Raw genomic sequence first — 23,464 nt, forward strand, 5'->3', positions numbered from 1 at the left:
GGCTATGTGTGACACGACACTGATTCCCGATCACAGGGAGCTGTGATCAGTGTCCTGTCACTAGGCAGAACGGGGAAATGCTTGTTTACATTAGCATTTCCCCGTTCTTCCTCTCTGTGAGACGATCGCAGGTATCCCCGCAGACATCGAGTCCGCGGGACCCACGATCACACTCACTGAGCTTCTTAAAGGGCAATGTACAGGTATGTTAATATGCCTGTATGTGCCCTTCTGCTGACGTATATCGGTGTGAGCCGGTCGGCAAGTGGTTAAACAATTGAGATTACAGGACTAAAACTAAAATGACATTTTAGTCAAGACTATGACTAAAACAAAATTTGATGTCCAAATTAACACTGCACTACCACATAAGAATATGAAGGGGGCATCTACTAAGCTGCTAAAAGAAAACAAAATTAAGAAAAAGGCCTTTTCTTATTTTTTTTTCTTAATATTTAATGTTGATAATTTATTCAGGTAATATGTGCAATGGCATTACAGTCAATAGAGTTTACAGGTTTTTTTTTTTTTTTTTTTTATACTTTCAACTTATTTGTTTATGAAACATGGTTTTATTTCTAAAGATGTTATATATCACAATGGCTTATGGCCTGTACACACGATCCGAATATCGTACGGGAAGGATCGTACGATATTCGGATCGTGTGTACACTACTTTTGACAGCCGATCACGACCGTTCATCCGATATTATTCAATCGGACATACCCGAAAATTTTCCTCGTACGATTCCAGATCGTACGATTTTCGTTTAGTCAGTATAGTTGTCGTCCGAAAATACAATACAAATACATTACAACACATTAATTATGTGGGGGTCTTGTGAGCCAAAAGATGGACTGATGCCTCTGTGAGGTGAAACAAATATAGATAAGCTGCAAACACTAACCACGTTTCATTGCGCGCATAAACCAAAAAATATAAATAAACGTGCACCTCCCAACTATTGGGATATATCTGTTTTTTCAGCGCAGGCACGTTTATTTATATTTTTACATTACAACACATGACATCACTTCCGATTTTTTTTTTTTTTTTGTCTGTCGTAAGAGAATTTTCGTGACTTTTTATTTAGCTATTCAATTTCTACTTGCGACTATTAAGCAAGAACGGTCGTACGATATTCGGATCGTGTGTACGGGCCATTAATCTGTCTGTAATGCATGTCCAAACCTTAAAGCGGGGTTCCACCCAAATTTTGAACAATATCTGTATGTATTCTCTTCCTTGCCTAGATGCTGACATGCCGTTTAAAAAAACTTAAATCGCCGTAATTACCTTTTATTTTTCTATTCTTCTTTGCACTTACTGGTTCTCCTCCCATGGGAGTAGGCGTGTTTCTAGCCTCTCCCAGACTCTGCACAGTCTCCTGGGAGCTAGTCTCAGGCTTCCCAGAATGCCACTGAGCATGTGCGGGAACGAGCGGTGAATGCTGGGAGCACAGCATTCACCACATCCAGGAAATAAATGCTTGTGGGCTTCAAATGCCCACAATGAAGATGGAAACCGCCTGCAGTGAATAATATAAGTTATTCTTTCCAACGAAATCTGACACAGGCGGACATATTACACACAATATGTGAGTATGTAATGCTGAGAAGAAAAGTTTGTGAATGAACTAAAAAAAAAAAACGATAGGTGGACCCCCGCTTTAATACCATAAATAATATGTTATCCAGGAGTATATAATGTTTGGCAATTCTAAAATGCTTAAATAATGCATTAAAATGTAACTAAACCCATTAGATTTTAGACAACTAAAATGTACTGGAGATTTTAGTCAACTAAAATACGACTAAAACAATTCAGATGACTAAAATACAACTAAAACGAAAATGGCATTTTAGTTAAGACTAGAACTAAAACTAAATCAATATTTGATGTCAAAATGAACAGTGCTTGGCAGCGATGAGTACCGACAATGGGAGATGCAGGGCAATGCATGCCATCCAGTATCTTGTCAGCAGGGCTGGGTCAGGGACTTGATGGGAAAACAAAGGGAGATAAAGGCACGCCGTACATTTGGCATGGCATTCTAGAGTTTCACGATTCTGGCCAAAATGAGAATCACAATTTTTTTGCTTAGAATAAAAAGCTCACGATTCTTGCGACGTAAAATCTTTCACATTATACAAAAAAATTGGGCTAACTTTACTGGTTAGTGTGGGGTGTTTTTTTGGAGAGAAAAAAAAAAAAAAAAAGTTGCATTTGAAAGACCGCTGCGCAAATACAGTGTGACATAATATATTGCAGCAACCACCATTTTATTCTCTAGGGTCTCTACTATAAAAATATATATATGTTTGGGGGTTCTAACTTCTAAGTAATTTTCTAGCAAAAAAAAATGATTTTCTAACCAACAAATGTCAGAAAAAGGTTTAAGTGGTTAAACTTAATTCATTTACACAGGAAGTCTATTCCATTGACAAATTGTTACAATGTTCACACTTAGTTTAACTGATAAAGAATATTCTGATTCTTGGCAAACTGCCCGTTTTTTTTTCTTCCTTTCTTTTGGTGGCTGTGGCTTCAGAAGAGCGGAGAGAATCCTTTGCATAGCAAGAATTGTGCAACACTTTTATTAAGATCGTGACAACGATTCTTGACGATTAATTGCGCAGCTCTATGGCATTCTATATGTTCTAGCAGGAATCTCAGGGGTGCAAACTGACCACACCAGCATGGGTCTGCTTCAGTGCTTAGTGTGGTCAGTTTAAAACGAGAACTAATAGAAACTGGCAGTATCATCAGGGGTGTATGTACAGTAGCATATCCTACAAAATAAAAAGGTTACAGGCTGAAATTGGTAACTGGTATGTGATTGACAAAATATATAAAATCTTATATTTTTGTGACTTTAATGAACTTCAAGAAACTGAATTTATGTCAAGTACAAAATCATGTTTTTGTGTTTTTTATGTATTCATTAAACATCAGTCTGGTAATGGGGATTTTATACAGATTTGTGAATAGCATTTTTACATTTTACCTACACAAATGCTTATTTCCCTTTCTCTCTTATTTAGTGAGGCAATTGCTGCAGAGTCTGTAGCATGCTTGAACACCGCACTAACCCGTCTTCGGGATATATGGGAGGAAATTGGAATACCAGAAGACCAACGGCTACAGAGGACTGATGCTGTAAAGAGACATGTAAATGTAAGTCCGTTGGTCACTTTGCACAATGGCATTGAGTAATGTTGGTTGCTAATTGTAAGAGCTTCAGATTCAGGAGGTATTTTCAAAGCAATAAACAACCATTACACAGTTTTCACTAATTTTATTCTGGGATTGTTGAATGCAGGTATTAAAGTAACAGTCAGTTCAAAAGCTAACTAAGCTTAAACCTTCACCCACCCCTTATTTTAAACTATCCTAAAGAGGAGATGTGTATACCTAATCTAAGGGTGCTCCAGTCTGGTCACATGATCTCAGAAGAGAAGGATAACAAGTAATTCTGTGCTGCCAAGAAAGAGGGATAAGCAGCTAACACGGCCAATAGGATATAGGCATATAACGGTAAAACAACAAAATTGTGTAGCGCTAAAAGTTCAACATGAAAACAGTGTCATACCAATGATGAAAGATATCCAAGAAAAACTTAGAAGAAAGTCCTCCATGTATATAAAAGACTCATAAAATAGTCGATGTAAATTCAGTGACTTCGTGTGAAGTCTTTTATATACATGGAGGACTTTCTTCTAAGTTTTTCTTGGATATCATTCATCATTGGTTGGACATTGTTTTCATGTTGAACTTTTAGCGCTACACAATTTTTTTTGTTTTATGGTCACATGATCTCCCCTGCGGCTGGCTTCAGGGGAGGCAAGAGAGCAGCAACAATAGCTACAGAGAGTGGTGACAACATACATACATACATACTATGGGGCGTCCGTTGTCTGTCTGCTCTCCCTCCTCTTTACTGAAGCTGGCGCTGGGACCAAGATCATATGCCCGGACGGGATCATCCTTGGATAAGGCAAGTATAGATGTCTTTCCTTTTTTACAGGGTAGTTGGAATGGGGGTGGGAGTAAGTTTATGCTTGGTTAGCTTATGCCTGGACTTCTACTTTAATATGGGTACTAGGGGTAACTTTAAAGTATATGAGAACCCGCACCTATTCAGTTTTAAAATAGAAATGAAAGGCAAAACATTTTGTGTACTGCTGTCCAATTCCCTTATGCAACTAAGAGCAGAGATTATACATACATATTTTACTTTTAATTTAATACCCGCTGACATGATCCCTGTTCTCAGTTGCATTAGGTGCTGGGACAGCTGGGGGTAGAGAAAAGGCAGTAAACAATGATCTTCCTAGTGAATGGTTGTGCGGGGACGGACCTTATGTGACTCTGAAGGCCAAGTCTGGCTTAGACAAAGTTTGTAAACTAAATAGAAATTAGTAAAATATGTGTTTTCTTTGGCTAAGTTTGCACAATTTAGGTGTAATATATTATCATTATTGGAGAATAGATCGGACTACGACAAGTATAATTGGAGGATTTTTTTTTTTTTTTTTTGCCTTCATGCAGAGAATGCATTAAGGAAGAAAAAGAAATTCCGCCTTTAGAACGGCTTTAAAGTGAATGTGTGATTACCTCATGCAGGGAAAAACAACAAGCGGGGATGTGAAAAGATAGAACCAATTATTTGTCCTAAAAAGGAAAAGCAGCGATTTCCCCATAGCACTGAAGTTGGATTGTTTTTTTCAGCTTGAGTCTTAGTGGCTGAGCTGTATTTTTTTACGTTTTGGTGTATTGAGTTATTTCAATCCTAAAAAAAAATACATGGAAAAGCCGCGGTTCTCCGGGGCATTTCAGCTAACAGAACGAATGCGTTTCGTATGTTTTGTACAAATGTAGTGCCTGAACTCTTTGTAGGCTGCAGTTCTTTATCTTTTGTATACAGTTAGGTTTTAAGATGTGTTCTTCACGTTGCTTACCTGTGTTCACTATGCCCTGTAGATTCTTTTAACAAGAATGATAGAGGAAGAAGAAAATTTGAGGGAACGTCTTTTAAAAAGCATTGATGTCTGCCGTAAAGAACTGTTTGTGCTCTGCAATGAATTGCACCTTCCTCCATTTGAAGTGAGTAAATAGTGCTATTATGAATGAGACATAATCTGTTTGCCAAACAAAGTCACACGATTGTTTCTAATACATACTGTATAGAGCAGGGGGTAGGCAGCCTTTAAAGAGGTGAAGATCTACCTGAACAACATGGGAGAAGTCAAAGACCCAGTGTTGCCTCCTCACACCTGATTTAAATTTAATTGCTTTTAATTTTAATTGCTGTACTACTGTGTCGCAATTGCGTACACTGCACAGCAATCATGGGTTTAAATCAGGTGGTGAGGAGGCAAAAAATTGCCTCCTCACCACCTGTCAACACACTCGGATCGCTTTTCAGAGGAGCAGCAGTGCCTGCTGCACTTCTGAATGAGCCCTTAGTTGCATTCGGCAGCGGTCCCCTTAGACCTCATTCACACATAAAGTTGGGGTGGTTGAAAAACTACAAGATATAATAGACGTCTATGGCTAAACGCAGGAAAGCTTTAGCTACACTGCACCTGTGGTGTGGGTAAACTGCAGCACATCGGTGTGAAAGCAGCCCTATACTATTATGCCCGGTGTATTGCTTCACACTGACCTGAAGAGCTCCTCTTTCCTGCTGCTGGCACCACTCTGGAGAGGTGGAGTGCAGTTGGTATCACTACACATGGGACAGGAGCCAGATCTATAGAGGAGGAATAGGCCTATGTGGCTCTTGTTTCCCACTACAGCTCCAACTTTACAAGTAGTCCCTCTGCATTGCACTCTGTTTGATGCTCTGGAATGGCGGGTCAGCAAGCCCAGACCACGATAAAAGTGCAGTTTACATCTTTTTATTGTTTAATGTGAAGGATAGCCTGCAAAGGGGATTTGCAAAAGGTGTCTAGTTTAACCACTTCAATACCAGGCACTTGGACACCTTCCCGCCCAGGCCAATATTCAGCTTTCAGCGCTGTCGCAATTTAAATGACAATTGCGCGGTCATGCTACACTGTACCCAAACAATTTTTTTATCATTTTGTTTCCACAAACAGCTTTCTTTTGGTGGTATTTGATCACCTCTGCGGATTTTATTTTTTGTGCAACAAATAAAAAAAGACCGAAAATTTTGAAAAAAAACAAGTTTTTCTTTGTTTCTGTTAAAATGTTTTGTAAATAAGTACGTTTTCAATGACGGGCACTGATATGGCTGCACTGACGGGCACTGATGGGCACCGATGAGGTGGCACTGATGGGCACTCATAGGTGGCACTGATGGGCACTCATAGGTGGCATTGATGGGTAGTTATGGGTGGCACTGATAGTTGGCACTGATAGTTGGCACTGACGGGCACTGACAGGTGGCACCGATGGACACTGATGGGTGGCACTGATGACACTGACGGCACTGATGCCCCTAAGGGTGGCATTGCTGGGCATCAGTGCTCATTTGTGGGCACTGATTGGGCATTGACTGGGCACATGTGGATGGCCATGGGGTACATACCTGGCCATCCACATGTTGCCCCTTCCCTGGTGGTCCTAGTGGCGATCCCTGGTGGTGCAGTGTGGTGATCTGAGGGGGGGCTGCGCTGATAAACAGTCAGCGCAGACCCCCCCTGCCAGGAGAGCCGCCGATCGGAGGCTCTTTACCAAGATCGGTGTAGCGGTGTGTCAGACTGACACACCGATCGCCGCGATGCGCGCCCCCGTGGGCGCGCGGCAGCATGCTATCCTGCTGGACGTCATATGACGCCCAGTCAGGATAACTGAACCACCGCCCGGCCGTCATCTGCTATGGGCCGGGCGGGAAGTGGTTAATTACTGTACCTCTAAATTTATGCTTGTAACTATATTGGTAGCTCTTTCACATAATACAACTTTTTTTTTTTTTTTTTTTTTTTTTTTTTTCCAAGTTTTGGATAGAACGGGTAAGGATTAGAATCCTTGTTGGGTTTTTACTTGTACTTGGGGCTCAGTTATAAAAATTACCTCTCACTGTCATAGTAACAATGGTTTTATCATCCTAGCTTTTTATTACTGTCTGTGCTCCTTCACAACTGGAGTTCTAGCCTTTCTCCAACCTTAAATATTTTTAGAAAAATATTGGTCTGTGTTGCTGTTGAAGAATTTTCCTCACTTCCTGTTTTTTTTTTTTTTTTTTTTTTTTTTTTTTTTTTTTTCTTTGAGTGATTGTGAAGTCTTGTTTGTTTAAAAAAATAAATAAATGAATAAACACGTGTTACTTACCTGCTCTGTGCAGTTGGTTTTGCACAGCTGCTTGCTATGGGGGCTCCCTGTGTCCATTCAGACATGGAGCCCCGCCCCCTCTATCCCCTGTTTGGCTAAGTGACTTTGATAGCTGCGGGAGCCAATGGCGCCGCTGCTGTGTCTCGGCCAATCAGGAGGAGCGTCGTGGACATCGCTGGAGAGAGATGGGGCTCAGGTAAGTAATTAGGGGGTGCTGGGGCGGCTGCTACACACAGAAGGTTTTTTATCTTAATTCCTTAAGATAAAAAAACCTGCCTTTTACAACTCCTTTAAGGCATAAAAAAAAAAAAAAAAAACCTGTCTGCTCATATTCTCTTTTTTTAAATGCTTGCTTATTGTTTGGTATTCTCTTTTTCAGGCAGATGAAGAAAGCACTATCCTACAGCTTGAAAAGGACATGAGGACACGAGTTGAAGTTATGCTAAAGCAAAAAAAGGAACGAATTCAAGAACTGAAGCAGTTAAAGCAGCGTGATCAAGAACTGTGTGACATTCTGTGCATGACTCCATACTTCATTGACATTCCGGTTCCGAGCCTGGATGAGCTGGACCAGTTCAGGAGACATTTGGCTGCACTTTGTGCCGAAAAGGTAGCAGTAACATGTCCTTGCATCTAAAAACTGTGAATAAAGAAAAGGGTGAAATGTGACTAGCGGTCATAGCTACCGCTATGATTATCACTTTCTTACTGTATAATGCATGTTCGAGAAAGGAAACTAGCTGTGGGCAACAGCTTTACTCTTCTCCAAAATGTATATATCAAAGGAAGAAAAATGTATTATTGTCTAATGAAAATCATGAAATAAAACGACAGACGTAGTCCCTTCTAGGATCACTCATAAAACATCCATTGTTGCACACAAAAACCTAGCACTACAAAATATATACACATAATAGAAAAATCTACCCCCTTAAAGCCTGGTACACACTGAAATATATATATATATATATATATATATATAATATATTCTATCCATTCATCCCGGCGGGCTTGAGAGTTTACCGTATAAACACAGTCGATGTTAGTGCTGTGCCTTTGTGTTCTGATGGGGGCTAGCCTCCCCTCCACCAAAGCACACATTTATCAGTGCTTATTAGATGCTGGCTCTCCAGTGTGCCCGTTTTGACAGAAGCCAGCCGTCAGACTGGCTTTTGTAGGACAGACAGCTGTACACACTGGCCGAAAGCCGGTTCCTGGCGATTTTTGGCCCATGTGTACAAGACTTAAGTCTTATCTTGGTATGCTCCCTAGAATTCAAAAGCCAGCCTGCCTGTTGGAGGAAAAAAAATATTTTAATATCTGGCAGATGGGAGGCAATACTCCTTGGAGAATAAGGCTCAGTTCACATATTTCTGGCCACGGTTTATAAAAGGAGTCTGCAGTTTTTTTTCACCAGTTTGGGTGTGTATTTTTACTTGAAATTGCACCTGAAATGCACAGGGCACTCTTTAAAAAGGGGCCGCGGCTGCCCCGGACATATGTGAACCGGCTCTATTGAAAGCCATTCGGTTCACATGTTATGCGAATTTGGATTCAGTTCAAAACGCATCCAATACACATATATGTGAACCAAGCCTGACAGTTTAAACAAAATATTGCTTGGGTGGGAAGTGTCCCTCACAATACTATGGGCTTTCCAAAGACCTTTCCTTTCCTCCAGTTCCTCAGTACTAGGTAGAACTACACCTGTATTAATATTCTTGTGCCATTTTTATCCTCTGTAAGGCTTTTATATCCTAGGCTGTACAAAACTTGTCACACCACATTTTCAATGTCTCCCTTAGACCCGTTATACACTGAGCCGCCCCGGGTGTCGGCGGTAAAGTGCCGCTATTTTTAGTGCCGTTTTAGCGGCGCTATTCTTCTGTTAGTGGGACGGTTTTAACCCCCGCTAGTGGCCGAAAAAGGGTTAAATCCGCCTGCAAAACGCAGCTGCGGTGGCGCTGCCCCATTGTTTTAAATGGGGAGGAGCGGTGTATATGATGATGATCTTATATTCGGTGTATTCACCGCTGCAAAGAAGCTGCTGGCAGGACTTTTTTGTGACGCCCTGCCAGCACAGCGCCCCAGTGTTAGAGCACTCCGGCTTTCACACTGGGTTTGCAGCTGAGGCTTTTTTCAGGCGCTATTTTTAGCGCTGTAGCGCCTGAAAAAGGGGTCTAATAGAAGCTTAGGAGGAAACCCATCCCTGCTCAGCTTCCTCAAAAATAACTGCTGGCCACAAGACTGACCATGGTAATTCCTCTAAGCATTGTTCCATAAGACCAAACTCCTGCAACCTCTCCACTTCCACGGCATCAAAAATAAGTCACATAACCAATTCCCCTTCTCCTCCTAAAATCTGTGTACCTTTAGCTCCAGATTATTTTCCTTACACCAGCCTACCAAGACCTCTACCACCTGCTGATACGTCCCTTATTTCAATAACAGTGGAGTCATCTGGCCTTAACACACATCCTTGCAACAACCCTGTACTAAAAGACAACGTCCAGGAAGGGTACTCTCCAATTTTTACAATGTGAGGCTGATCGGTAAGCCTATCAAAAACCCAATTACAAAGAGTTGAACCTAAACCAATACATTTTGTGTTTATGATTAAGTTCCATAGTTCAGGTAAAATTTCATTACTCGCCAAACTAAAATCAATGAAAAGCATTTGGATTATTTTTACCCTCCAAAATGGGTCAAAGCAGAATGTAAAGCTAAAGCCATCGTATGTAGAATTCTTAGCCCTGAGAACAAATTGATAACCAACTCCACCGAAACACATTTATTATCATGCCGGAGAACCAGTTTCTCAAAGCACTTCATAACAATGGAAGTAAGTGCCACAGGGCAATAGTCTAAGCAAGAAATAGGGAATTTATTGATGACATCAGACACAAAGTGACAGCCTCTTGCCAAAGAGAGACTTTAAAAATATCAGCAAAGACATCTGCTAACTGGGATGCACAGCTCTTTCAAATAATTGCTGAGATATTATCGGGCCCTGCAACTTTCCTCTTGTTGAAGCCTGGTAAACTCTCTCACATCCTGAGCAGAATCCTAGAGTGGTGTGTCTCTGAAATATGCAGCCAGTTTAGTAATCGCATCATTTATTTGAATGATCGAAAAGGTGAAAAAATAAATTTTTACTTGAACTCTTTTATACACTGGTGTATATTCTTAACCTCCCTTTTTTTTCTTTCTTTTTCCTTTTTAAATTTTTTTTGCTGCCACCACAGGAGCGCCGGGAAGCTGAGTTTGTTAAAACAAAGAAACAAATAATTCTGTGCATGGAGGAACTAGATCGCTTACCTGATACAAGCTTTGAGAGGGATGTGGTGTGTGTAGAGGAAGAAGCTTTCTGCCTGTCAAAGGAAAATCTAGAAGCTTTGCACCAGCTTCTATTTCAGGTGAGATACTCCCTAGTTTTCAAAGCTTTTACTAATGCATTAGCCGGCAGCAAATGCCGTTTTTAAATGAGAATTGGCTATTTGTGGCAGCTACTTAAGGGATTGAGCATGTCACAATGATTAAAGAATTGGGTAAAACAAAATGATTCCCCTTTTTCTGATTTACTATTTGTTTTTGTAACTTGCAGCTAGAAGAACAAATTGGACAAAACAGAGCACTGAGTGAGGAGCTGCGGTCTAAAATCGTAGAACTCTGGGATAGACTTGGGATTCCAGAAGAGGAGAGGAATGCTTGTGCTGCTCATATGACTGGTTCAAAAGGAAAAACTATTCAAGCAGTAAGATTGTTTTTTTTTTTTTTTGTTTTTTTTTTTTTTTTGTTTTTTTTTTTGACCTGGGGTGAAAGGGAACTTTATAGCATTTGACCATTTTCCCTTTCCTATTGTTTCGTCTGAGCAGTTGGTGTATTTATAGACTTTTTTTCTTTCTTCTTCTTTTTTTTTTTTTCTCTTTCCCTCTGGTTTTTATCCTCTTTGGCGATTTTGCCACTGGAAAAGCTGTCACAATTGGAAGATTTATCTCTAGCCCCCTGTTCTGGTGACAGCTGTAAAATGATGGATTTCCTACCACTTTCTGTCCAAGTATCATTAGGAGAAATGGAGAGGGTAAATCTCCCTAGTGGGGACACAAACTGCAATAGAAAACCCAAAAGGTTCTAACGCCTCACCACTCTATCCAAATGTGTGCGGGCCTTCTTGCCCTGCATGTGGGGGAACCTTTTGCTTTGTGCATGCTCATCAATGCCCTGGACCAGACAGGGCCACGTTCATGTGAAAAGTCAACATTATGGCAGTACCTCGGGTTAGAGATGAGCCATACACTGTGTGCAGCAGATAAATATACAGAGTCCCTCCTGTAAAAGTGTTGTCCTGTGTTACTACACACTTTCCCCGATGTATGTTGCATTTAGGTGGGACATCGGTGGGCCAATTCACTCTCCACCGGTCCAGTGTTCCTCTGCCACCTCGCACCCAGTGACAGAATGGGGTCCCGCGAGCACTAGCGTGGACCTCATGCATGCTCAATGCAGCTAGGTATGTGGTATTGTGCAGCTAAGTATGTGGGTCTCTGCACCATGGCTTCGGTTCCAGTTACCTTTTGGGGGAACTGCATGCAAGGTAGGGAGCCAGGACACTGCCCAAAAACTAAGACTAATCTAACACTGTGTAGCAAAAAGCGCTATACATACCTTTTTCTGCAAACGGTCTGGTCTCCAGCAACAGATGCTTTGTAGAAGAGACAGCCGAAACCGTCTGTGAAGTGATGTTGCCCATAGACCTACTATGGTACTTCCATTGTTGACGGTTGCCGTTGCTGACAGCTCAGCGTGGGTCCGGACCGGACCTGCTGCAAAAGGTATGTATAGGGATTTTTGCTTTACAGGGTTAGATTAGTCTTAGAATGTGGCTGCCAGTGAATTTAGTGTTTTAGTTTTTTGCTGAACTTTAAAACATTGGGATACCTTACAGTGGTGAATTGCAACACTTCCTAACTATCCTGTGGCTGCCCTGGCATGCCTGAAAGGCGAGGGCCCCAAAACTGTTATGTCCAAAACTAGTGAATCCCTTGGGGTGGCGGATGATGGTTACATTCTTCCTGGTGACATGGAGCCTCCAGCTTGCCAAAAGGCTCCTGGGCCTAGTCTTTTTCCATGTGTGTGTGTGTGTGTGTGTGTGTGTGTGTGTGTGTGTGTGTGTGTGTGTGTATATGTATGTATGTGTATGTCTCTGTCTCTCTCCTTCTCTCTTAAAAAAAAGGCTACAGGTAACAGCCCATACTATGTGTGGTAATAAATCCACAAAATTCTGTTTTAACCACAGTTCTCAATATTTCTTTTAAGTTACAAGATGAACTGGACCGTTTGCAAGAACTGAAGTTGCAGAATATTAAAAATGTAATTGAAGTTATTCGTACAGAGATAAAATCCTACTGGGACAAATGTTTTTATGGTGATGAACAAAGACGAGCATTTACTCCCTATTATGATGGTAAGTAGATTTACTGATGTACTGTAGACTGTTATTGCTGTATATTATATTACAGACGCTAACTATTCATCACTTATCAGAGAACTACAGTGAAGACCTGCTCAGTCTGCATGATGCTGAAATCAACCACCTTAAGGAACATTATGAAGTGCATAAAGAGATGTTTGAAGGGGTCAATAAGTGGGAAGAGAACTGGCATCTTTTCTTGGAGCTTGATGTAAGTAAATCAAGAGCTTTTTGTAAAGAGCAAATAAAATTTACTGTGCTAATGGAAAAGTAACTTTATAACTATGATGATGTTCCCTTCAATTCATGAAACTGTATGTGGATTAGTAATGTATTTTTACAGAACCTAACATTCGCCCATGTGATTTAATCTCTGCCTGTCTTTTTCCTTACCACCTTTAGAAAAAAGCAACAGACCCTAACAGGTATAATAACCGCGGAGGAAATCTTTTAAAGGAAGAAAAACAGCGAGCAAAGCTACAGAAAATGCTTCCAAAGGTATGTTATCTATAGAAGCCTCTTGTATTGTGTTTAGCCTATTCTCTGACATGATTGCTATACTTCTGTGAGGATGTTATCTATCATCTTTAGGGTATTTAGTATTTACTAAAGGGAACCTTATATGGAGACAGTTATATTGTTAATATATTCTACAGTGCTTCCCCAACTTTAGGTGTATAAAGACAGTATTGATGCTAAAATGAGAAGTCACCCCCTGCCGCATCACAATGGTAATTTCAACTTGTTTTGTGTAAATACTGACTTGATAAGACAGCCGAGACTGCTGATCACAGGAATTGATGGGCACATCAAGGAGCCAGCACTGCAGCACTGTTGGCTTAATCTAGGTCAGGGTCATTTTAAATTAAACCTACTGGTCATAGACTTTCTACATAGTGAACGGATAATGCACATAAGTGCATTGCATAGACATTGCACATCTAAAATACTGGCTTACCTATCTACATGCCCTGATGTGCAAACACAGAGGGGTTGATTTACTAAAACTGGAGAGTGCAAAATTTGGTGTAGCTCTGGTATCCACCCGCCTCCGTCCCTTCCCCCATAACCCCCCCCCATCACAAAGTACGAAAGCAATCGGGCCAAGAATTATAAACTAAAAGACAAATTTCAGTGTTTGCTGTCAAGAGGAAAAATGTTTTTTATTTAGATATAGGTATGTTTTATAGTAACTAAGCTGTTTATTGTCTTTATTACAGCTGGAAGAAGAACTCAAATTTCGGATTGAAGCATGGGAAGAGGAACAGCAACAGGAATTCTTTGTGAATGGCAAGAAATTCATGGACTATGTAGCAGAGCAATGGAATCAGCTTCAGCTAGAGAAAGAAAGGGAAAAACAGGAGAGAGTAAGATTTGTATTTTATTTATTTATTTTTAATTTATCACATGCCATTTGTTTTTTCTTCTTGCAAATATAATGTTCCCGCACTGTTATCCTGGTACATTTACTATAAAATCATGGGAAAAATCGGTTTTGATTTTGTTTGGAGATCTTGTACAACCTAAAGAGGATCTTCACCCTGGGCTGATTCTTCGCTGGTCTTTGGGTCCCCGATGCCTTCATTGTGGGAAGCCGGCTGGCAATCCTTGTGGCTCCATAGCTGGCTTCCCGCTGCGCATGTGTGAGCCACGCTGCTCTTTGTGTGAATGGTTCTGCAGCCTTTTGGGACCTGTGACATTTTCTAGAAGGCTGCAGGCAAAGAGGCGAGAGAAGCAAATGTGGGAGCGGGTACCTATCAAAATTAGCTACCCACTCCCAAAACATTTTAAAGCGGAGTTCCACCCAAAAGTGGAACTTCCGCTCATTTGTGTCCTCTCCCCCTCTGGTGCCACAATTGGCACCTTTTAGGGGGGGGGGGGGGGACAGGATACCTCTCTTTTGACAGGTATCCTGTTCCCACTTCCGGAAGTCTGGGCCGCGGCCCGTGACATGACCCCAGGGCTCCCTCTTCCTCCACCTGTCACCGGGCCAGTAGGAGAGAGGAGCAGGGCCTTGCGCATGCACAGTAGGGTTCCCAGCGTGAAGCTACACTGCCGGGTTCCCTTATCCGCAATGGTGGTGGAAACATCAGCTGTGGTGCTGACATCACGGGACTCCAGGACAGGTAAGTGTCCTATTATTAAAAGCCAGCAGCCACAGGATGTGAAGCTGCTGGCTTTTAAAAATTTTGGGTTTTTTTTGGGTGGAACACTGCTTTAATGTGCCAAATGTAGTAGAAGAGGGGGGGAGGAGGAAATAAAGCAGAACTTCCCTTTTTTAAGGTGAAGCTCCTCTTTAAGATAACAAACTTTTTTTTTTTCTCTCAATCTTTAAATGCAGTTAATGAAGAAGTCTCGTCAGTTAGAGGAGGAGATGCATTATGGAAGTGCTCCAAGAACGCCTAATAAACGAAGAGTACTTGGCTCTACTACTACTCCTAATAATAAAGTGCGCAAGGTGAGCTCTAACTATAATTGGAATATTTTTTTATGCTCCTCTTTTCAGTAGCATATTGTATAATCAAGTAACCAAATGACCTTTATTGAATTGATACTGCTTATGCCCTTGATGATACTACTGTATATCTGTTCTATGTTGTAGATAGATTATAAGTACTATATGCCCAGGACAGAGTTCAAACTGTTGAGTGCTGAATGAGATCCCTAGAAAAATTACAGAAAAAAAAAAAAAAAAAAAAAATCGTAGAATTTGAATATGTGTGTAATATTGTTCAGGTGGAAATTCCAGAGCACATTAAATGTACCAGGTAGAGAGGTAAACTAATAGCTGAGCATAGACAGATTAGACTAGGGCAGTGTCTCAGTTGAGATTATATTCTACAGTTTGCTAACATTTGCTGTAGTATGACCAGCTTGAAATAATCAAAATCACAAAACTGTATGGCTTAGTATTAATTTATATTTCCATCTACCATTATTAACCACTTCCCACCGAGAGGATGTCCATGGACGTTTCCCGGTTTCAGTGGTTATACCGGAATGATGCCTACACCTACAGGCCTCTTTCCGGTATGTACATTTTTAGATGGTGATTCTTTCATGCAGAAATGATCCAAGTGAATAATTAGCCATTCGATCACTTCAGTGGGTGGCGGAAGTGTAGTAAAAAAAAAAAAAAAAAAAAGTATAAAATAATAATAAAAATTTAAAGTTGGATGTAAACCCCCCCCATTTTTTTTTTTTTTTTTTTTTTTTAATTAAGACATATCTTTTACCACAGAGAATGTCATTTCATCTGTGCCCAGCCTTGCCACAAAGAGGTAATCCAGCTAAGATAAAAACAGACACAGAGAAATAGGTGTCTGTTTCTTCCCCTTTGCTGTGAGTGACAGGTCACTTTCTTATCTCATACACGTGTGTGTGAGAGAGGCATTCTGTGTACTACACACACACACACACACACACACACACACACACACACACACCCACACCCACGAGGCCAGCAGAAGTTCAGTGTAAGAAATATCGATGCCTGGCTAAGGGGAGTGTAGAGGTGGATGGGGAGTCTACTGACATCACAACTCCACCCACCGAGCCCTGGACAACAGACCTGCCCACAGAATCCAGAGTATTGCAGGGCTCCAAACAGCTAAAGGGGAGATATGACGGCTATATCCTTATAGATTAGCACTATGGAAGTAATTTAGAAATGATGAGTGGGTTTACATCCACTTTAAAGCGCCCCCATCCCACCGTTTACACACACTAATGCGAACGCATATGTAAACGGTAATCGCACCACACGTGAAGTATTGTCGGGAACGTCAGAGCAATAATTCTAGCACCACACCTCCTGTGCAACTCTAAACTGGTAAACTGTAAAGGTGTTTAAAGCGTTGCCTATGGAGAATTTTAGGCACCATATTTTGCCGCATTCTGGGGGGGGGGGTGTTGGCGTAGAAAGGGGAAGGGGGGAGAAAAAAGGGGAGGGTGCATACAAAGGAGATAGAGAGAGATTAATCTGTCTATGAAGTTCCCTAAGACATTGAACTGTATGCATCAATCCATTGCGACAAGACCTTTGCGAAATTTTTGGATAATTTTCTGCTCTTATAAGTCGATTTATATAATGGCAAGACAGCATTCACTGCAGCTATCCAGGTATTAACCGTTGGCGGGGCCTGTTTCCATCTGAGGAGGATTTCCCTTCTAGCATAATACAAAGCATAGAAGAGAAAACATTTCAGATGCCTAGTGGCTACAATGTCCTCCATACTTCCTAGTAGCGCCAAAGCCGGATCTTGCCCAAGGGACCAGTCGCCAAAATCATTCAAAATCTCCATCTTCTCCCAGAGGTACTTCCATACCATATGAAAGAAGGTACCTGGGAAGGATTGGCACTGTGAGCATAGGGGACTAACAGCAGAGTAAATACTTGTTAATTTTTAGTACTATTTTGGTGCAGGTTTTAATCAGTTTGGTGGCTGTATAATAGGCTAGATCAGCTTCTCTAAACGAGGCCCAGCAAGGAAAAACTGTCCTGGGTGTTTTTGGTTTTGGAAGACCTTATGCATTGAAGTGAAGCAGATGTGGCTTAAAAGGTTTTTAATTCCTTATGAACTGCTGAAGTGTGGGCACCAAAAGGTGTATTGTTACCTTTGGAAACATTTTTAGGGAGCTTCATAGGATTTTTTTTTAACACAGGCACTTTAAGGGGGGCTGAATTTTAACCTTGTAATCCAAACTAAATTGACAAGTGCTGCTCAAGGCTCCATGTCCCCTTTTGTAGCAACTGCTTAGAGTGCAGACAAGGACAGAGCTCATCCCAGCTCCAGACATCTAATGAAAAAAAAAGTCCTGGAAGTCGTACAGCTCTGCAAAACCCCCTAGGAAAGTGTATGACGACCTCAGCCCAGGCTCCTATCATGGGGACATCCCCATGACAAAGCTACGTGTGCGGCGGAGTGAAACATGTTGGGAGCGTGGCCTGGTTGGAGATAAAGGCTGAGGCTGTCATACACCTTCCTTCCTTAATACACGTTTTGAAGAGATGTGCGACTTCCAGGACTTTTTCCCTTTTGCATTTTAACCCCGTTTGACTTGAAATGAAACCTGTACTGCAGAACTGTGGAGGCTGCCATTGCTGGAATATTTCTGAAAATACCAATTCCTAGTTGTCATGCTGATCTAATGGCTTTAGTACTGTCATTGCACAGTTATGTAGATTTGTAGTTCTGACATGCCTGATCTGCTTGACTGTATTGGGTCGGTGTCTCAGAAGGTGTTTAAGTAAGCCAGGCACCTAGTGTTTTTCAGTGGCAGCCTACATAATTCTCTCAGTACAGACTTCCTTTAAGCTTTCCCAATTGAGAAAATAAATGCACTGTAGACACACAAACAATTCTTGCATTTTCTCAAAATGCCAACCACATCTGACCTCAGGAATTAAATTCTGCTGATGATGATTGAAAAGGAGGATGATCAAACACTTAGAGCATGAATTGTGTCTTTTAGAGTTTATCTCTTTATCTCTCTATGTTGATTTACTGCACTTCAGAATGGTTTTGTGGTTCCTGACTTGAACCCTGTCATAGTAATTGAGGGACTGTAGGGTAATGCTTCTTCTTGACATGCATGCATCCTAAACAACTGTGAAAACTAATCTTCCTCCCAGTAATATAGTGAATTTCCTTGCTCCATCTTCTGGATAAAACATGACAAAATGGATGTGTAACCTGCATGATAATTTTTCAGTAACTCCACGCATGCCTTTCATCCAAAATCTGTTTTTGTTTTTTTTTTTTTAATGCGATGTACTGCTTTTCACAAAACGCCATTGTTTTTGTAATGTGGTTCAATTTTTGTTCAATGAATGCTACTTCAGTCTGCTCCAGCATGAATGTAACTAGGCCATGCATGTGCTTTTTGTTTCTATCCCTCTTCCTAATACTAACTTTTTGCTTGCTTTTCCCTCAGCTTAATGGCACATATGTTTCCAATACCACCAATAGCACCCTGCGCTCTGCATTCGGTGGGACACTATGCCATTCTCCTGTGTCACGTCCACCTCCTAGTGGTGGCAAGGTTAGTTCAAGGCAACATGAAAACTTGATGCTAAAACCGTGCATAAAATGTTATATTTACCCGTCTATTATATGATTTCACATTAACAGCTTTTATTCAATTAGCCCTTTGTTTAGCCTACATGCCACTGTTCCTGGCTTAGTCAGACTGTGGATGTTAAGCCCCTTCCACACGGGACGGACTCTTCCAGAAGTCCCCCTGTTCAGTGGAGAATCTGTCCACTGATCCCCCACTGAGCAGGTGGATGGCTGGTCCGTGTCTGCTTCGCTTATGCAGAGTGGATACAGACACAGCCCGCTCTCCTCTATGGGCTGTCGGATGTAAACGGATTGCTCGTAACGCATTTGTCTATATTTTTAGCAGCTATGATCGGATTGGATGTTGGTGATTGTAAACGGACACTTGTCTGTTTACATCCGCTGCTCCATAGAGGATAATGGAGGGGTCTGATCAGGTCGTCCTGCAAAACTAACACTCACACCCAATCGTTCTGTCTGTGTGAAACCTTAGAGGTTAATAAGGTGAGTGGAAGTGACAGGCACAGCATTTAATCATTGGAAGTGCTCAAGTGATCCCTTCCCAGCTGTGGCCCAGTTCAAATTCTTAGGTCTGATTCTAAATTAGTGGTAAAATGGTGAAAAGTTTTATCAGCAGACTATATGTTGGGAACAGTGGAAGAAAATAAAATATATACTTTGCTTTGGGTTTAGGTTTGCTTTAACAGACTTCTGAATTCCATATTAATACCTTGCAGTTCAAAAGTCTTGTTATGCAGTATCAAGATCTGCTAGTTACAATGCCTGTGTGAAAGACAACTTAAAACAAACCTGTTGGGCACATATTTGTGTCCACACAAAAAAAAAAAAACACCAGTGCAAGCACCTGCACTAACTAACCTCTTGATGATCCTCTAATCGTAGTCAGTGCATTGCACATACAAACTATACAGGGGGTCTCAAGTTCTCCAATTTGGATATGTCATGCCACACCCAATAGCAGCAATCAAGCGTATGTGCTTTTACTGGCCACTGGGGTTCTGGTATTGGTTTAAAGAACGGTGTTTTGGGGGGATTTAGTTTATTATTGTTCTATATATCCTATATAGTGTTGCAGCACTAAAGCCCTCTCTTTACAAAGCAGTCACAGTATTTAAAAAAAAAACAAAAAACCTACTGGCATGCTGTAGAGCAGGATCCTTCCTCTCGTTGTGAAAGCAGTGGTCTCTCTGCACAGGTCCAACTGCCAAGTCTGAGCTAGAGCTCTCCGACGAACAGGGAGAATAAGCTTTGCTGATTGCCGAGTTATAGGTCTGATACAGCATGGGGTGTTTTGAGTCTCTGCAGAGAGACTACTGTTCCTACACACAACAAGAGTTGTCCTCTGCAGCTGCTGACAGGTTACAGGCTTTTCCATTCAGATTGTGGCTGCTTTCTAAAAAAAAAAATAAAAAAAAAAAAAATAAAGAATTTTGCAAACCTTTTTGTGTTGCTGCACCTGTAATGTATTTAACTGATTTAATATAACTTTAAATTCAGTCCAGGTGCACAAAAATCTGAGGATTATCAAATGTAGGTGCACTTTGGCTGGATTGTTTGGATACTTTGTATCCAGTGCTGAATGCTTTTTTTGGCAGGAATATCAGTCTTAAAAGTAGAAAAGTGTGGAAGAAAACAAATGCAGCCACCACATCTAAGGACTAGTAAGCTGAAATGCTATTCGTTTTTGCTCTTGAGTTTAGATACTTTTTTTACTTGCAGTGGTGTGGTTGTCAGGATAAATCTGTTTTCCAACTGCCTTGCATTCTTCATGCAGTCATTTGGAAAATCCACTGGGGGTCAGTGACACCGGCTACTTAGTGGGTTCTTTAAAAAAAATATGTGGAAAATGCCCTTCAGAGAAGGGGGCCCGAGTAGAGCTGACAGCAGAGCCCTGGCTGTTAAGTCTGTGCTGTGTCAAAGGAAGAACTGTACGCAATGGCCGCAGATAAGATACAGCAGGAATTGCACCATACCTCATGTCACTAAATGAAACTTACATTAGATCATGGGTGGTAAATACAGTATGAATTGACTAATGCTTAGTCCTAAATGCTGCCGTTTGTCTATAAGATGCACTGTTGCATTCTGTTTACAAAAAGTTAAATTTTTGTATTTTACTGTTTTAATTCCATACAAATCTTGTTTATTCCTTAGCCTGGACTTCCTATCCGTACCCCAACCAGAGTGTTCAAAACTCCACAGCCAAGGAAGTTTGAGAAGAACAAGGAAAACGTTTCCACTTTAAATGGAACCGCTATAAGCGGTGGGTGCCACCTCTCAATTCCTGCCCAGCGTAACCACAGCGTTAACTCTGTTGCCAGCACCTATTCTGAGTTTGCGGTAATTCACATTTTCTTCGAAAACCACAAACCTCAGCACACAGTCAGAGGAGATATACTGCAAAACCCGAGAGTTGGTACTTTTAAAGTGGAAGTCCATGCAAAAACTAAAATCCCTACGTCTATAGCCATCAACATTCTAACACTAACCTCTCTAGCCCTGAAAAGAAAAAATCTGTATACATGCCTTTTCTACAGGCGATCCGACCCGATCTCCAGCAGGGGCAGCTCTGATCCTACGCCCAGCTGTCAACCGCAATTTCGCTGTGTAGGTGGGTGCAGAGGACACGTCTGTCAACTGAAGCCCCATAGTAACTCTATGGGTGATGTCACTTCCCATTCATTTCACAGCTGTTGTCGGACGTGTACTCAGCAGAACTTCCGCCACTGAAGATCGGGTTGCATCGCCTGCAGAAAAGGTGTGTGTATATATACTGATTTCTTCTTTTCAGGGCTAGAGAGGTTAGTGTTAGAATGTTGCTGGCTATAGATGCAGGGATTTTAGTTTTTGCATGGACTTCCACTTTAAGGAGTTATGGCGATTAATTGTTCAGTTGCTTTGAAGGGAAATGTTAGGAACTTTCAATAAATATCAGATGTTAATCAAACTGTTAACCTTTTTAGAATACACAGCGCATGTACATAGCCCTGTAATTTATTGTACACCCGCTGTAGACTACATAGATGACTGAACTTCTCCAAAGCGAACCAGACCTGGGGTAGAAAATGCCTAATGTAACAGTCGTATTCAAGTGGAGCACCTTGGATCCTAAGGTTTTTTTTTTGTCTAAGTGTGAAGTAGAATTCCAGGCTAAACCTAACTAATCTTACAAATTCTCCCTCCTAACACCTATGCTGACTAACATGAGTAAGACAGATGTGTATACTTGCCTATTTTGAGGCCTCTCTGGTCCAGTCATGTGATCTCCCCTGTGTCAGCCAGCTGCAGGGGAGAGGAGGGAGCACCCAAACAATGGATGGACCATAGGAGCCTATGTGTGACATCACCGCCTCAGGCTTTTCCAGCCCTTGCCGAGTGCTCCTTCCTCTTCCCTGCAGCCGCCGCCGCTGGCTAACACGGGGTATCACATGGCAGGAGCAGGCTGAAAATGGGTAAGTATGTACATCTTTACACAGGTTAGTCAGTATAGATGTTAGAAGGAGGGAGTGAGCATTTTTAAGACCTAATTCGGTTTAGAATAGAATTCTACTTTAACCGCATGCTGACCAGCCGCCGCAGTTCCACTGCGGCAACATGGCTTGGCTGTGCGAATCGCCGTCATGTTACGTCGGTAACCTAGACGGCCACTAGGGGGGGGCGTGCGCTTGGCCACGAAGCCGAACAGCGATTTGTCACCTCCCCTGCACAGTCCCATCCCCCCTTCAATTAGAACACACACTAGGACACACTTAACCCTTTCACTGCCCCCTAGTGGTTAAAGCGGAGTTCCACCCAAAAGTGGAACTTCCGCTCATCTGATTTGTCCCCCCTCCGGTGCCACAATTGGCACCTTTCAGGGGGGAGGGGGGTGAAGATACCTGTCTACTACAGGTATTTGCACCCACTTCCTGGAATAGACTCCCGCAGGAGTCATGCCCCTTTCCGCACCACTTCCTGATTCCCTCACAGAGAATGGCGGCGGCAGCTGTCAAGAGTGTATGAACGGCTTCAGCTGCCGACATCGCTGAACTCCAGGACAGATAAGTGTCCATTTAATAAAAGTCAGCAGCTGCAGTATTTGTAGCTGCTGTCTTTTAATAATTTTTTTTTTTTTTTTCGGTGGACTCCCTCTTTAATCCCTTCACTGCCAATGACTTCTTTACAGCAGTCAATGCAATTTTATAGGATTGATCGCTGTAAAAATGCCAATGGTCCCAAAAATGTGTCAAAATTGTCCGACGGTGCCGCCATAATGTCGCAGCCCTGATAAAAATCACAGATCGCCGCCATTACTAGTATAAAAAAAAAATTTGATAAAAAAAGCCATAAAACTATCCCCTATTTTGTAGACGCTATAACTTTTGCGCAAACCAATCAATATACGCTTATTGCGATTTTTTTTTTTTTTTTTTTTTTTTTTTTTTTTTTTTCCCCAAAAAATATGTAGAAGAATACATATCGGCCTAAACTGAGGAAAAAAATATTTTTTATATATATTTTTGGGAGATATTTATTATAGCAAAAAGTAAAAAATATTGCTTTTTTTTTTTCAAAATTGTCGTTCTTCTTTTTGTTTATAGCACAAAAAATAAAAACGGCAGAGGCGGTCAA

The 23,464-nt window shown here is 41.5% G+C and overlaps 1 protein-coding gene across 6 annotated transcripts in view; it reads left to right on the plus strand.

Moving 5' to 3' along the window:
* Positions 1–23,464, plus strand: part of PRC1 (protein regulator of cytokinesis 1) — a 50,275-nt gene that overhangs the window by 14,250 nt on the left and 12,561 nt on the right. For 2 of the 6 annotated variants that reach the window (XM_073618500.1, XM_073618501.1), the window contains exons 2-13: positions 3,046–3,178; positions 4,985–5,107; positions 7,680–7,910; positions 10,546–10,716; positions 10,905–11,054; positions 12,617–12,764; positions 12,845–12,981; positions 13,173–13,268; positions 13,991–14,137; positions 15,112–15,228; positions 18,708–18,815; positions 21,008–21,193. In XM_073618500.1, the coding sequence (XP_073474601.1) occupies positions 3,046–3,178; positions 4,985–5,107; positions 7,680–7,910; positions 10,546–10,716; positions 10,905–11,054; positions 12,617–12,764; positions 12,845–12,981; positions 13,173–13,268; positions 13,991–14,137; positions 15,112–15,228; positions 18,708–18,815; positions 21,008–21,193 (1,747 nt within the window). The remainder of the gene's footprint in view (positions 1–3,045; positions 3,179–4,984; positions 5,108–7,679; positions 7,911–10,545; positions 10,717–10,904; positions 11,055–12,616; positions 12,765–12,844; positions 12,982–13,172; positions 13,269–13,990; positions 14,138–15,111; positions 15,229–18,707; positions 18,816–21,007; positions 21,194–23,464) is intronic. The other 4 variants (XM_073618504.1, XM_073618503.1, XM_073618502.1 and 1 more) reach the window with 3 other exon arrangements.

The sequence above is a fragment of the Aquarana catesbeiana genome, linkage group LG03 (assembly GCF_042186555.1).
Source record: "Aquarana catesbeiana isolate 2022-GZ linkage group LG03, ASM4218655v1, whole genome shotgun sequence".
Taxonomy (NCBI): domain Eukaryota; kingdom Metazoa; phylum Chordata; class Amphibia; order Anura; family Ranidae; genus Aquarana; species Aquarana catesbeiana.